At 34.6% G+C, this 13,537-nt stretch overlaps 2 protein-coding genes across 2 annotated transcripts; one reads left to right on the forward strand and one right to left on the reverse strand.

Moving 5' to 3' along the window:
* Positions 1–402: 402 nt before the first annotated feature.
* LOC119774024 lies at positions 403–3,735 on the forward strand. Its single transcript, XM_038271289.1, has 9 exons — positions 403–444; positions 739–780; positions 966–1,013; positions 1,925–1,960; positions 2,688–2,735; positions 2,868–3,045; positions 3,152–3,253; positions 3,322–3,399; positions 3,500–3,735. The coding sequence occupies exons 2-9, from the start codon at positions 749–751 to the stop codon at positions 3,683–3,685; spliced, it is 708 nt and encodes a 235-aa protein (XP_038127217.1). The 5' UTR covers positions 403–444; positions 739–748; the 3' UTR covers positions 3,686–3,735.
* Positions 3,736–5,688: 1,953 nt separating this feature from the next.
* LOC119774026 (heat shock 70 kDa protein 12A-like) lies at positions 5,689–8,377 on the reverse strand. The gene is made up of 4 exons (XM_038271290.1): positions 8,090–8,377; positions 7,300–7,521; positions 6,962–7,127; positions 5,689–6,719 (listed from the first exon to the last, which is right to left on the reverse strand). Exons 1-4 carry the CDS (start codon positions 8,360–8,362, stop codon positions 5,689–5,691), a joined length of 1,692 nt encoding a protein of 563 aa, XP_038127218.1. The 5' UTR covers positions 8,363–8,377.
* Between the last annotated feature and the right edge of the window lie 5,160 nt (positions 8,378–13,537).

The following is a 13,537-nucleotide window of genomic DNA, read 5'->3' on the forward strand; positions in this document are numbered from 1 at the left end:
ATTTATAATTTGTTCTCTATTTAAAATCCATGCCAGAGTTTTAAAAGTAGAGGAGAATTGAAGTTGACTGAATACAGAGTATAGAAGCCTTAGCTTCTCGTCAAAAGGGATTTGGACTCTGTTCATCCTTGATTTTAGAAAAAAACATTTTATATAAACAGATAATTAAATCAGAGCTGATGTACTAAAAGCTAAGGTTTTCAACCTGCCTGAGATAAAGGCAAAAGAAACAATATATTCAAATGTCAGCAAAACAATTCAATGGAAATGTTCTGTGGTAACTTTATTAGTAATAAATGTGGTGATTCAGTATCTAATGTGACTGAGCTCAGGGCTTGTTCAGTATAAATGTCTGGTATTATTTAATATTATATTTTTATGGTGTTTATTTTACAGATCTGCTCTGAAAGAAAAGATAAAGGAAAATGAAGATCTCAAACAAAGGTTTGAAAACAGTCTGAAATGTTCCGTAGATAAAAAAAACAGTGGTAGTCTGGATTGGTAGTGTTTGTCAAGGTTATTTTATATCAAGTTACTGACTTACTAAATTTAATCATAAATATATGTGATATAAGTGTTTGCATAAAATAAGTCAGTTGTGTGTTGCCAAATACGGAATTGTAATCCTTTGTTTATCAGCTTGTTGTGTTTCATGTCCATAAATGCAATCACCTTTTATACAAACTAAAACAACTAATTAGTGACATCAAATCTTTCATGCTTTTCAATCTTTTCAAGGATCCAAGAGATGGTTACCCAACAGAAGCAACATCATTCAAGGTAAATAATTGCTTTGTATTTCTTTTTTATTCATGTTTATTGCAGGTCATTTTTATTAAAGATCCAACAGTTAATTGATCAGAAAAGATAAAAGAGATCTACTGACAGATCTGACTGAAACTAGTGTCAGCTCAGTCTGTAAGTGCTGCAATAATTTAATGAGAGATGCTCATTTTATTCCACAGACCTTCTCTGAAATTCAAGGAACAGGAAAGTGAAGCACTCAAACAAAAGTATGTTACATTCAGTGATGTGAAACATGAAATGAAAATGTTCTTCATTTGAGGAATAAGAAAATGTATTTCATGTGCTTTGTGTCAAAAGCTCCTTGATAAACAAGACACTTATTTAAAAATGTATGAATGTATTAAGAAACTATAAACTCAAAACTACTTTTTAACTGATTTTTCCACTCAGTGTAAGGCAGGTTTAATGCAGCTGCTACAACAAAGAGCTCTATATTATCTGATGTTCTTCATAAATTAGTCAAATGAATTTGAAGTTCTGCAAATATTTAATGCTATTTATTCCAAACTGAGCCTTAAGTGAACACATTTTTACTTTCGTAACGTAAATTATAATATCATGTAATCGCTTTTAAGTTGAGTGGTTGAAAAAGCCATGATGCGGCCAATAGGAAGAACTGTGTAGTTGCATTGCAGAGAAAGATCACTAAAGCAGGACAGCCATTCACTGATACTGTAGATAATGGAAATGGAAGATTGAGGTTTAGTTTTTTCACCCTTATCTTGGTTTGTTTATCATTTTTCCACCTGTGGTAGACTTTGAAAAAAAATACTTGTTAACTATGCAACTTTCTCAAAGCTAAGTCGCCAAAAAAAAAAAAAACAATTCTACAAAAAAAAAGAAAAAATCTATATTTGTGAATTTCATTAGAGCTTCTTACAGCTATAATAAGCTGAGTAATAATTGTCATATGTATTGTCAGGTCCAGTTGTGCACAGATAGCTGTTTCTGTATTTATTAACCAGCTCTTCCAACTTATGTAACAATCGTTAGACTATGGCTGATGTAACCAAGCTGCCTCAGTCGTATCCTACAATAATATTTGATATTGTTCGTTATCTATGTGTGATCTAATTGGTAAAATCTGTATAACTGTGTCTCTGCTAATTTAAAAAAGGATGCATGAGATGGAAGCACAGCTTCAAAGAACAAGGTAAATATATTTGTTTTTTGTCATTCATTTGAAAAAACTCTTACATCTTAAATTTTATATCTATACTATAACTGAAGATGTCCAGAATACATTTATAAATGCAATCAGCCTCATTAACCTTATTTCTATCAATGTATCTTTCAGTAAGTTTTAAACTATATATGACAGATATTGGGTTGACACTGTATAAACAATATTAAATGATATTTTAAATTCACATCTAATATAAACTCCAGACAATTTACATGTAAATGTTCTAATTTATATATCAAAATCGCTTCTAATTATCTCAAATGGAAATCAGTTAATTTTAGAGAAATCCAAAGATAAAGTCTATGTAAAATGTCAAACGAAGTAAGATTTGGCTGATAACACAATGTCAAATATCTTAGAAAGCTCAGACAAATGCACTGTATTATTGATTTTGCAGCATTTCCTCATCCTAACCAGACCATACTGTTTTATTTCTATTTAAATGAAGGTCTAAATAACAATGCTTATTTCAGTTTAGGTCACGCTATAGATGCTATCAATAGTTTAAGTAGGTGTTATGAGATTTTTAACAAAAGATTTTTCAAAGGCAGGTGTGATGGTCAAAATCTTTAAAACAGCAAGTTTTTACATTTTAAGTTTTTATAACTGTGGTCATTTGATGTGTGTTTTGATGTTTGAAAAAATACATTAAAATAGATAATATGTGTTACAAGTGATCGATTTTATTGCACAGGTCTGCTCTAAAAGAAAAAGATGAAGAACTAAAATCTTTTAAGGACAGGTACAGTACAAGTTTCCTTCTACTTCTTCCATAGTCAGACTGTCGGTTAAAACGATTTCCTCACTACAAAAATGTCATGTTAATTGATTTGTTAGACTTTTATATATTTAAATGTTTTTGTAATTTTTACAGAGTGGCAGGGGACGTTGCTCTGTCAATCAAAACAGGGAAAACCATGAGCCTTAACAACCCAGTAAATAAAACCAGGTTAAAGGAGATGTATGACTCCCTGAGATGCGACTGGCCAAAAATCAAAAACAGCTTAAAGTCAAACCAGACACATCCAGACTCTGCCAAAGAGCTGATTCTGGTACAGATCTGTTTTCATTAAATCCAAAATATAGATTTATAATATCTACAGCAAACTGCTTCCTCCTTTTTGTTCCAACTTGTCTCATTTTGTCTCCCAATACCAGAAAAGGTTCAGAGAGGCTAAAGAGGAAATGATACAAAGGAAAATGTTGGTAGATAAAGTATATGAAACAAATGTGAAAAATGCTCCAGGGGCACCACAAAAGGTAATGAAGTGTTCTTTAAATCCATCTTTTTGTTCCTGCTGTGTCTGAACTGAGCTTTGTTCTCTTAGGTTGATCAGTACCGACAGTTAACCATCCAGAACCTGCAGCTGACTCTCTACAATGAGAGACAAGGTGCTTCTTTACAGGTGAGTTTCACACCAAACGCAGACTTTTATCTGCTGCTCATGGGTTACTACTTTTTCATTCCAAATAAAAAAAATGTGTTTAATTACTCATTGTCCACAGAGAACCTTTCCTGGAGGAAATCCTCAGGAGGTGTGGGAGTATTTGGGCTCTGAATGTTATTGGCTTGGCTGCCTGATGGCTTTGAGCAACCCCCCTCTGCGGCCTGATTGGGAGAATCATCCTCCGTCAATGGATAAATGGGACTTACTCCCACGAAATATCACAACCGTCTCTTTAAATGAGTAAAAGGAAAGTGATCAAGAATCAATGCCTCTCCATACATCTACAAAGTTACAGAAATAAAGCATGTTCATCCAGGAGGGCAGTGGTTTCAGCTGAGTTTCCTTTGATAGAAGCGGTTTTACCAAAACGAATGTATAATCTGATTTAATTGCCTCTGAACTGTAGAAGTAAACAAAGTTAAATTGAAATCTTTTAGATTCTAGAAAGACAATGCTGATTCAGCTTAAATGTTTTGCTTTATAGTAAAAATAAATTGAATTAACTTGATTGAATCACTTGTTGTTCATAACCTGTATGGACAGGATTTATATGTGCAGCCAAGAGCCAGCAGAGTGTGAAGCAGCAGGGATGAATATCGGCTCCTTCAAGTCCAAAGCCATGGTTCTTGACCTGAAAAGGTTGGCTTGTTCTCTTCAGGTTGGAGAAGAGTTCCTGCCTCAAGTGGAGTTCAGGTTTCTTGGGATCCTAATCACGAGTGAGAGGAGAATGGAGCATTAAATCGATACACGGATCAGTGTGGCTGCTGCTATAACAGAGACGCTGCGCTTGTCTTTCATGTTGAAGAGAAAGCTGAGCAAAAAGCCCAAGCTCTCCATTTACTGGTCGGTATACGTTACTATCCTCACCTATGGTCCCCTAGTAGGAGGCCCAGGGGACGACCCAGGACACCATGGAGGGACTATGTCTCTCTGTGGGCCTGGGAGCCCCTCATGCTTCCCCCAGCAGAGCTGGAGGAGGGGAAACTCTGGGAGTCTCTGCTGAGACTCCTGTCGCAGTGACCCATTCCTGGATAAAGTGGAAGATGAGGAGTAAAAAATAAATTAATACAAATGTAATCTATTTGTAAAGAATTATTATACAAAGCATAAAATTATGACCTCTGTTCTACACATGGATTTGGAAGAAACAATGGTTACACAGGAGAAAAAAACTTTCAAAGCAAAACAAATTTTCAAGGCAAAGCATGTATTTAATTTATTTATACACATTATCAGAGCAGGGACATTAATATAACACATGTAGCTATTCCCTTTTGCTAGAAAGTGTTTTTAGCATATTTATTTTACATAAACTACTTTAGGTCTTTTTAGAGGTTCTTACTGACATGAACTCCCAGCTAAATAACTGGGATAACAGTAATTACAAAATATTAATATCTATAGCTGGATAATTATTAGTTACATTTGCTTCAGTAACTTTTTCTTAGAAATTTACTTTTAGGAGTAGTTTTACAGCATTTTACTTTTACTTGACTAAAACTATGATAAAGTACCAAACTTCTGGCTAATCCAACCACTGAGTACCTTCACTTAATTAAAACAAGCTTGTTCTAAACAAGCACCATTGAGTGACAACTTTAGTCTTTTTTGTATTCAAGGCTTATTGGTTAAATGTTGTTTTCCACCTGCCGTGTCATTTGGAGGTTGAGTGATAATACAGTAAACAGTCTATTCTGAATTAACCTATTACATACTGTAATAAAAGTTATAATACTTACTGAATCAATAATTAACTATTGATTCAGAAAGTATTATAACTACAAAAAAATTAAATCAGTTATCATGGGTAGAAGAAAGATTACAAAATACTTTTTTACCTTTACTTGAGTGATGTCTTTAAAGGATACTTAACACTTTTACTTGAGTAACAATAGGATCAAGTATTGCTATTCTTACTTAAGTATTTTTGGTACTCTACCCACCTCTGGTAATATCAAAAACTCCCCTCAACCTTTCAGTTGACAAATGTTGAGACTATAGTATTTAATAGACTACAGAACACAATGCAGTATAAAGTAATTAAAAATAAATCCACACTATCTAATACATTAAAATAATGAAGACACATCTGCATTTAAGAGTTTATTTATCACAATGTTAAACTTTCCTAGTAAACATTTATTTTATTTTGGTCTCTCCCAGAAGTTTAAAAAAAAAGCAGGAAGTCAGAAAGGATACAGCTGATAAATTCCTCTTAATATTGTGCTATAATGAAAATGAAATGTTTTATAACATTTCATTCAAGTCAAATACAGTGGATGATTCTGATTTTGAAAGTAGGTCTTTAGCTGATGCCTTCATTTCCATGTTTCCAAACTCAATCCTGAGCTTTGTCTCCCGACTGCGTCCACATCCAGTTTTTGGTGAAGTAAGAAATAAACAACCAACTTCCTCCACTCCATCTTCAGTCACATACTTTGGAAATTTCTTTTTTGTGCGATAGAAATAAAAGTTCATGATTATCTGATCTGCTTCTACTGGATAAAAGGTGAACTCTATGGTTTTATTCCTGCTAACTTGTTCACCAACTCTGCCTAGTTTGATGAAAAGGCCTCCACACCATTTACCATCTTTGTTGGTAAATGTCCTGTCTTCTCTGTGCTTTAACTCATCAAACCTTTCAGAGACACCAATTCCATAAGTGAAGGCACTTCTCAGACGAGAGATCCTTCCCCCGTATTTCCCTATCTCTGCAGCTCCGTTTAGGATTGCGTACTGGGGCATAAATGGACACAGAACTTCACAAATATCTATAAATTCTTCAGTAATGTGGTTCCTTAAAATTTCACTGTGAGCGTATTTTCCCACTAACATAATGCCACTAATGTTGAAATCTTTGTTTAAGATTTCTCTAAGATTGTGAGTGATGTCCTGCATGCTTTGGGCAAAAAAAGACCTCAGTTTCTGTTGAGAGATACTGATCGCTCCTTCATCCCAGGATGCTCCTTCTACTGTTTCAAAGAACTTCTCTATGCTCTGTCGCCTTTCAGCCAGCCTGATCAGGTTAAGTGAACAACTGATTTCTATATCTTTAAATCTTTTATTTAAAACATTTAAATTATAAAGAATCTTCTTAACCTCACTGGGATGCTTTCTTTCATATTCATCCCAGATTCCATCAGAGAATATTTCCCTCATGAACTCCATAAAGTTTCTCTCCACAGTTTTTTTCCTCAGGTCTTTATAAGAAGCTCTTTGCAGCTCTTTCAGTTCTCCTCCTTCCACGACTTCATATACAGCGATGTGGCTGATATCCTCTGTAACACACAAAGTAATCGACACAAGATAACTGTAACATTAAAGCTGTAACTGGGAGAAGTTCAAAGATCTTTTGTCTGTAAACATTAGGAGTATCTGTGCTCTAATTATATAACCTGTAGGTAATCATTCATCTCGGGAAATTTTTCTTATTAATTAAAGAATGTTCAGATTTGATGGCAAAACATTTAATGTATAAAGGAAAAATAAATGTTTTGAAAAGAGTGAAAAAACTAAATACCTTCGCAAAGCACAACAACGTATTGTGTCCCTGGAGATCGATCCATTCTGCCCTGTTCTCTGCTCTCTGTGATGAAACCATCACCTGGAAGCTTCATACACCAGGATAAAGCTGCTTCTGAACGCAATGCAATGACCAGTCGATCTATGTCTGTGACGATACCTGCCTAAAGAGAATGAATATTTATATACAATTATATATTTTTTCCTCCCTTCTTCTTATCAGTCTGTATCTGCTGCTTTTGGGAAGATATGTTATTGGAATCAGTGATTGAAAGAAAGTTTTGAAAAATATATTTAACCATTTAATGTAAATTTTACTTTTTAACATGATGTTACCTGAGATGCTGCTTCTCTAATGAACAGTTCAGCTGAATCATCCCAGTTGTCAGGAACAGTCAACACCCAGGTAAAGTCAGAGGCTGTTAACCTAACTTTTCCATGACTGTTAATGAATTTCAGAGCATCATCTTGCAGGAATCCCAGAGCCTCTGCAAAAACATCCAGAGCCTTCATTTCCCTTCCATCGGCTGCTTTAATTGTCAGGTCTCTGGTGAATTTCTAAAGATGATTAACAAGTTTATTAGTTCAATCATGTCAAAGTTTCAAGAACAAGTAAATTCACCAATTTCTAAAGATTTAAAAAAACACATTGCTTACATGTTTAAAAGATTTCATATTTTCTGTAATTTTCTGACAAGTTATGTAAAAAAAAAAGGCCAAATACAAGTTAAATGAGAATCACAACAGAGTTTAATTATTGAACCAAAGTTAGATTTTCTAACATGATAGAAGCTAACAAAGCAGATAATATATCAACAGGTAAATAAATCATTGTGTACATCAATACTTTAGTTATAAAACTGTATCTAAGCAAGAAAGTTATTTTAATATTAGAAAATTGAAATAAAATAAACTACAACAAAAGAAATTGATATATAAGCTTGCAATACAACAAACAAGACAAATATAAATAGAGCATACATTTGTGTAAGAATATCTATACAATTTGGTGGTGATAACATAAAACTTTTAACATCTTACTAGCCCTATAATCTGTAAAATATAGTTGGTTTAAAATAGCTTAAGAATCTAAAATGTTTGATTTTTGAAAAGTATTTTTACTCACTTTGTCATCCAGAGAAATCTCAGAAAAGTCAAAGAAAAACAATCTAGTGTCTCTGCTCTGACATAAGGAGGTTTCTATGGCTTCATATCCAAAGCTGACAAACTGTTGTTGTTCGTCAAACAGGATACAGGTAGGAGTGTCTCGGGTTTCTCGTCCAACTTCTTGATCCCAACATTTCCAATAGATTTCTGTCCTTTCTTGATTGGTTTCTATATCAATCCCATAGCTAGTGAATGCTGTTCCAAAGTCTATAGCGATAATGTATGAGCCCATTGTAGGGAGAGGTCCTGCAGGTTCTGTTGAAGAAAAGGATCAAGTAATGAGAGGTTGTTGTCCAGGTTAAATATTTACAAATAGTTTAACTGGGCGGAACTGACTGAAAGTCCACCCCTTCATAAAAGTGACATAACTGAGTTTTATGAATCTAATATTATTGACCCATTCCCTTTGAGCAAAAATGCAAAGCAGCAGAAAGTAAGACAACTGCAGGCCATCAATGTTTTCTAACAATTGCTGTAGAAAGAAACATTCCTGTACAGTTGCAGCTAAAGCCATACACTGTGCTTCACCAGTTGACAGTGCATCCGTAGGCTGTCTTTTGGTCTTCCATGAGACCGGTGAACCATTTTTATTTAGGCTAACACAGTAACCTGTAGTACTCGGTCTATCAGTTACATATTTTGCCCAATTCGCTTCATTATATGCATGAATCAAGTTTTCACCGTTTTTGTAACAGTTCTTTGTCTTGTGTCGTTCTTAGATGTCTTAAAACATGCTTGACATTGCTCCACTGTTCTGTGATAGGTCTTGTGAAATTCTGTGATAGTTTGCCGTGTATATATATATGATATATATATATATATATATATATATACAGTATATATCCTTCACCATCTTCACCATGGACAGGCTGCATCCATGTCCCCAGTTTCCTCGTTTTCCCACCACTTTGGTTAAAATTTGCCTTTTCCCCATTCTCTAGCCTTTTCTCTACCTCAAGATTCTTTTCCAAAGCATTTTAATGCCACTGTGAGTGATTTACCCGCTCACTAATTGGTGTTGTAAGCAGGCATTTCATGTCTTTCAGAAAAAAATTTGTTATTGGGGTAATGTTAAAGTTTTTGTTGATGTAACTTGTATTTTTTTGTTTGGTTCTTACCACTCTGTTTTTCTTTGAGGTTACCTAGTCAGGTGTTGCCATGGAAGCGCCCTGGTATTTCCAATCAGCCTCATAAGGGAAATCCATACTAACTGAGAAGGAGGAGAGATGTTTTGTGTTTTGTTTGGACTTGGAGTATTGTTTAGCTTCAATTTGTTTAAGTTAATTGTAAATGTGTGTTATGTATTTATTGTTTTTCCTCTAGAGGTTTAATTTAGTTCACTTCTTCACAAACAGAAAATGTAAATGTTAAAATTTCCACCCCTTAGAGATGGTACAGGCTGATAATTCAGAAAGCTGGGTTGTTTAAATGTGGGTGTGTTTTCTTCTCTGTGTTTTTTTTTTTCTGCAATGTTTGAAGAGAGTGGAATCCTTGCCTCTCTGCTTTGAAATGTAAGAAGTCATTTTTTTGCATATATATGTAAAAAAAAAACAGCATGTTTTTTTCCTCTTTTGGTGTGTTTTCTGGGCCTCATTGGCCATCTTAAGTCCACAAGGTTTCTGCATCTGTAGTGCATACCTTACAGCCACGATTAACAAATTTAATGAATTTTAATGCCAATTGAGGCCTTAATTTAAAAAATAATAATTCAATGACTTTTAATGATTTTTAATGACCCGCAGAAACCCTGATCATGTTCTACTCACCCATATTAGTTTTGTGTCATTTGGAGCTGTTCCAAAGATATTCAGTTTTGTTATAACCAAGTAACGTCTTCCTATGGGCAACGACTTGAAGGCACAAACTAAACTGTACATAATTTATTCTTTAAGGTACGCCAGCATAGATAACATGTAGGCGAATCACTGTCCCCCAGACATCTGTGGTTATATTTTTAATATGTATATGTTTTAAAAACAAAGCGGGTGTGTATGTGTATATCTGCATTCAAATAGAAAATAATAATCAACAGGCTTTTTCTTGTCACAGTGTTCCACAGCACCTGTTTAACCATGAAAAAGACTTTTCTGCACATGAATGTAGCATTTTCATTAGAAAATTTTCATGTAGCATGAGAGCAGCTAAATAACTGCTAACACCTTTTTATCACTGTTTAACAAAGTCCAAAGCATATCATTTTATAAGGACAATAATCAAACTGTCACTTATTATGTTTAAAATACACTTAGTGGACACAGAAACAAAGCTTCATACCTTTTCCCATGGAATCCAAGAGAAAGAGCGCAAGGAGAGCGTGGCAAAACCCTTCACAGACTACAATGGTATGATCCGTTGATTTGTCTTTTTAAACCTCAAACTAACACTCAAAGCAGCAATCCATGAACTCAATATGTTCCACATTGAAGATAATATTTTACATTTTCATTGGCAACACATTAGATTTACATAAAAATAATAATTTTGAAACATGAAATTATCCGCTGTTTTGAAATAAATCTGTCATCTTTTCAAAATAAAAGCTGCCGGTGCTCATAAAATTCTCAACAGGTGTTATGCCCAAAAATGCATGCCTGCCGAGATATATATCCCCAGTCGCAGGAGCGCGTATCGCTCTGTTCAACTGCATGTCGACGAAGAAAACTGATAAAAGTATGACCAATGGAGCTTAGGTTCTTATATTAATTATATAAAAACGTTTAAATATACCTCTCGTGGGGAAAAAATGTGGTTATTTGGCAGATTCATTTACAAAAATACGTATTTTTTAAATAACATTAATTCCAAAGACTTTGACCGAGGTACGGCTGATTTACTTGTTTTGGTCTCTTGTTATTTACACACAACAATAAACCGAGGTAGCCGGTGAGTTTTGAAATTGCAAAGCTTTCTCTTAAGGGTAAAATCAAATGCTCATCTACACAGCATGGTGTTCACAGACCAGTGTGATGCATTGGTCAGCGTCAAATAGCTATGGTGCATTCAGGAGCATGGGATATTTCAAACTTACAAGGAAAGACGCATAAAACGGAAACAAATATAACTCATACAATAATTTATTTATCCAGAAAAAGTGTGGGCTTTCCTACAATACTGAATGCTCTATAATATTATTTCTGTTTTTAACCAAGTTTCCTGAACACATATAACATCTGGAGCTTTTTCTAGTTCATGTACATATTTTTTTTTAATTCTTGATCATTTACTATGATACTTCTAGCATTCCATTGAAGTTTGTGACTTTGATGCGCTTGGACCTCTTTCATGTCTAGGAACCGTCCTGCTGCTTCTACAATTGTTTTGATTTTATCACTTTTCTTTTTCATTTGCACTGTAACATTAATGATGTGACAAATAAATGCCACAAAGTTATCTTTTTTCTCCAACATTATATTTTCATCTACATTACATTTATGTTTGCATGCATAGCATTCATCTGTTGAATTGATGTTTTGATTCTGTTTTCTTTGTGAGTCGTTGTTTTCCTGATTTAACTCTCTTTGACATGTTTCTTTATTTAAGTCATTTTTACTTTCTTTTCTAACTTTCTTTAATGCCTCAGCATATGAAACCTCTGTTATTTTTATTCTTTGTGCTTGTCTTGCCTCCCTCTGTACTATGCATCCCCCACAGTTAAAACATTTAACTTTGGCATCTTTATCACACTTTCCATATTCATGTGAACCTCCATACCTTGCACACCTAGTTTTCCCTTTGCACGCCTTAGCTACATGACCCATTGTTTGACAAACAAAACATCTTATTGGGTTGGGAATGTACTCTCTCACCCTGAAGTTTATATAGCCAATCTGCACAGATGCTTCTCCTTCTTCTCCTCTTCTTCTATGCAGATTTTATTTGACGGTTGGCAAACAACTGTAGGCGTGCATTACCTCCAGCACGAATATGGAGTGTGGACTGAAACAATAATAAAAAAAAAAATCTAAAATTCTTTCAAGTTATTTTAAGAAATCTATCAAAATTTTAGGTCTTTAAAACTTTCATTTAAGATAGATTGCTTATCAGTTGAGTTCTTTCAACACTATATTTCTGAAAATGATAAATGTTAGTTTTATCTTCCCTGCAATAATCACATTTACCTGTATCATGTTTCCCTATAATGAGCAAACTCCTATTTAATCCTGTGTGCTCAAATCTAAGAGGTGTTATATTTCTTTTCTCCTGTTCCTGTCAGCCCTCCTCATTTCTCCCACTCTTCAATGAATCCTATAAAACCATCTGCCTTTATTTCTTCTATTGTTTTTGCCACCTTTCTCTCATTGTAGGAGCTATTTCTCCATTTTTATTTAAATCTTAGAATTTGGATTATTTAGTTTGATTTGTTATTTAGAATAAGGTTTTGTTTAGCGATTCAGTTAGTTAATTTTAGCTTGGGATGTGGGTGTTTCACAGTATAAATAGGTAGGTCTTAGGTGGCTCATTATCAGAGATGGGAAGTAACGAAGTACAAATACTTCGTTACTGTACTCAAGTAGATTTTTCTGATATTTTTACTTTACTTTACTACTTATTTTTATGGCGACTTTTTACTTCTACTCCTTACATTTTTACACAAATATCTGTACTTTCTACTCCTTACATTATAAAAAATTGTCTCGTTACTTTAGTTTTGAATCATTTCAATAGAGTTACCGTTATTATTTTTCACGTCATCAATACTGTGAAAACGGAGCCGTTTTCCCCCTCTGTTCCCAAAGTGTAGCCGCCGTCTATCACACACAGCGTCACATCCTTCACTACATTTCCCAGCATGCACCACAGACCGGCCATCATGGCGGCGGCAGTTCCAAACAATTCACCCGGTAATTTACACTAGTTCCGAAATTACAACGTCGCCTTTCATTCAACACTTTACTTACTCACCAGCGTAGCAAACTCTGAAGGTACCCACTGCGACAGCTTTAATATACATTCCGTAGTCGGCGATAAAACTTCCCAGTCAATTTACACATTCTCTTCCCTTACACATTCTCTTCCCTTTCCACACGGACCAGTATGGTCCGCATCGGAGCCAGTCTCTTATCCATTGTCCCAGGTTATTGGAAAAGACTATTAGGGGGCAGGGGTGTTAAGTGGGATTTCAATGTATGGAATAATTGTTTGCATGGTAATTAGTAGGTGAAATGGTAATGTTAGTATGGTTAAATTATTTCATAAATATGTATGTTTTTGTATGAATGATGCTATTGTCTGTATTTATTTTTCTACAATGTTAAATGTGATTTATTGGGGATTTGCCTTCCTGTTGAGTTGGGCTGTCTCAATTGGCTGGTTATTGGTGTGTCTATTTAAGGGGCACACTCACAATGGCTTGGGAGGGCTGCTTGGAGAGACTGGTTGGAGAAACTGCTCTTGAAGGTCTGCTTAG

This window comes from Cyprinodon tularosa, unplaced genomic scaffold (assembly GCF_016077235.1).
Source record: "Cyprinodon tularosa strain WSP-4 unplaced genomic scaffold, ASM1607723v1 ctg798, whole genome shotgun sequence".
Classification (NCBI taxonomy): domain Eukaryota; kingdom Metazoa; phylum Chordata; class Actinopteri; order Cyprinodontiformes; family Cyprinodontidae; genus Cyprinodon; species Cyprinodon tularosa.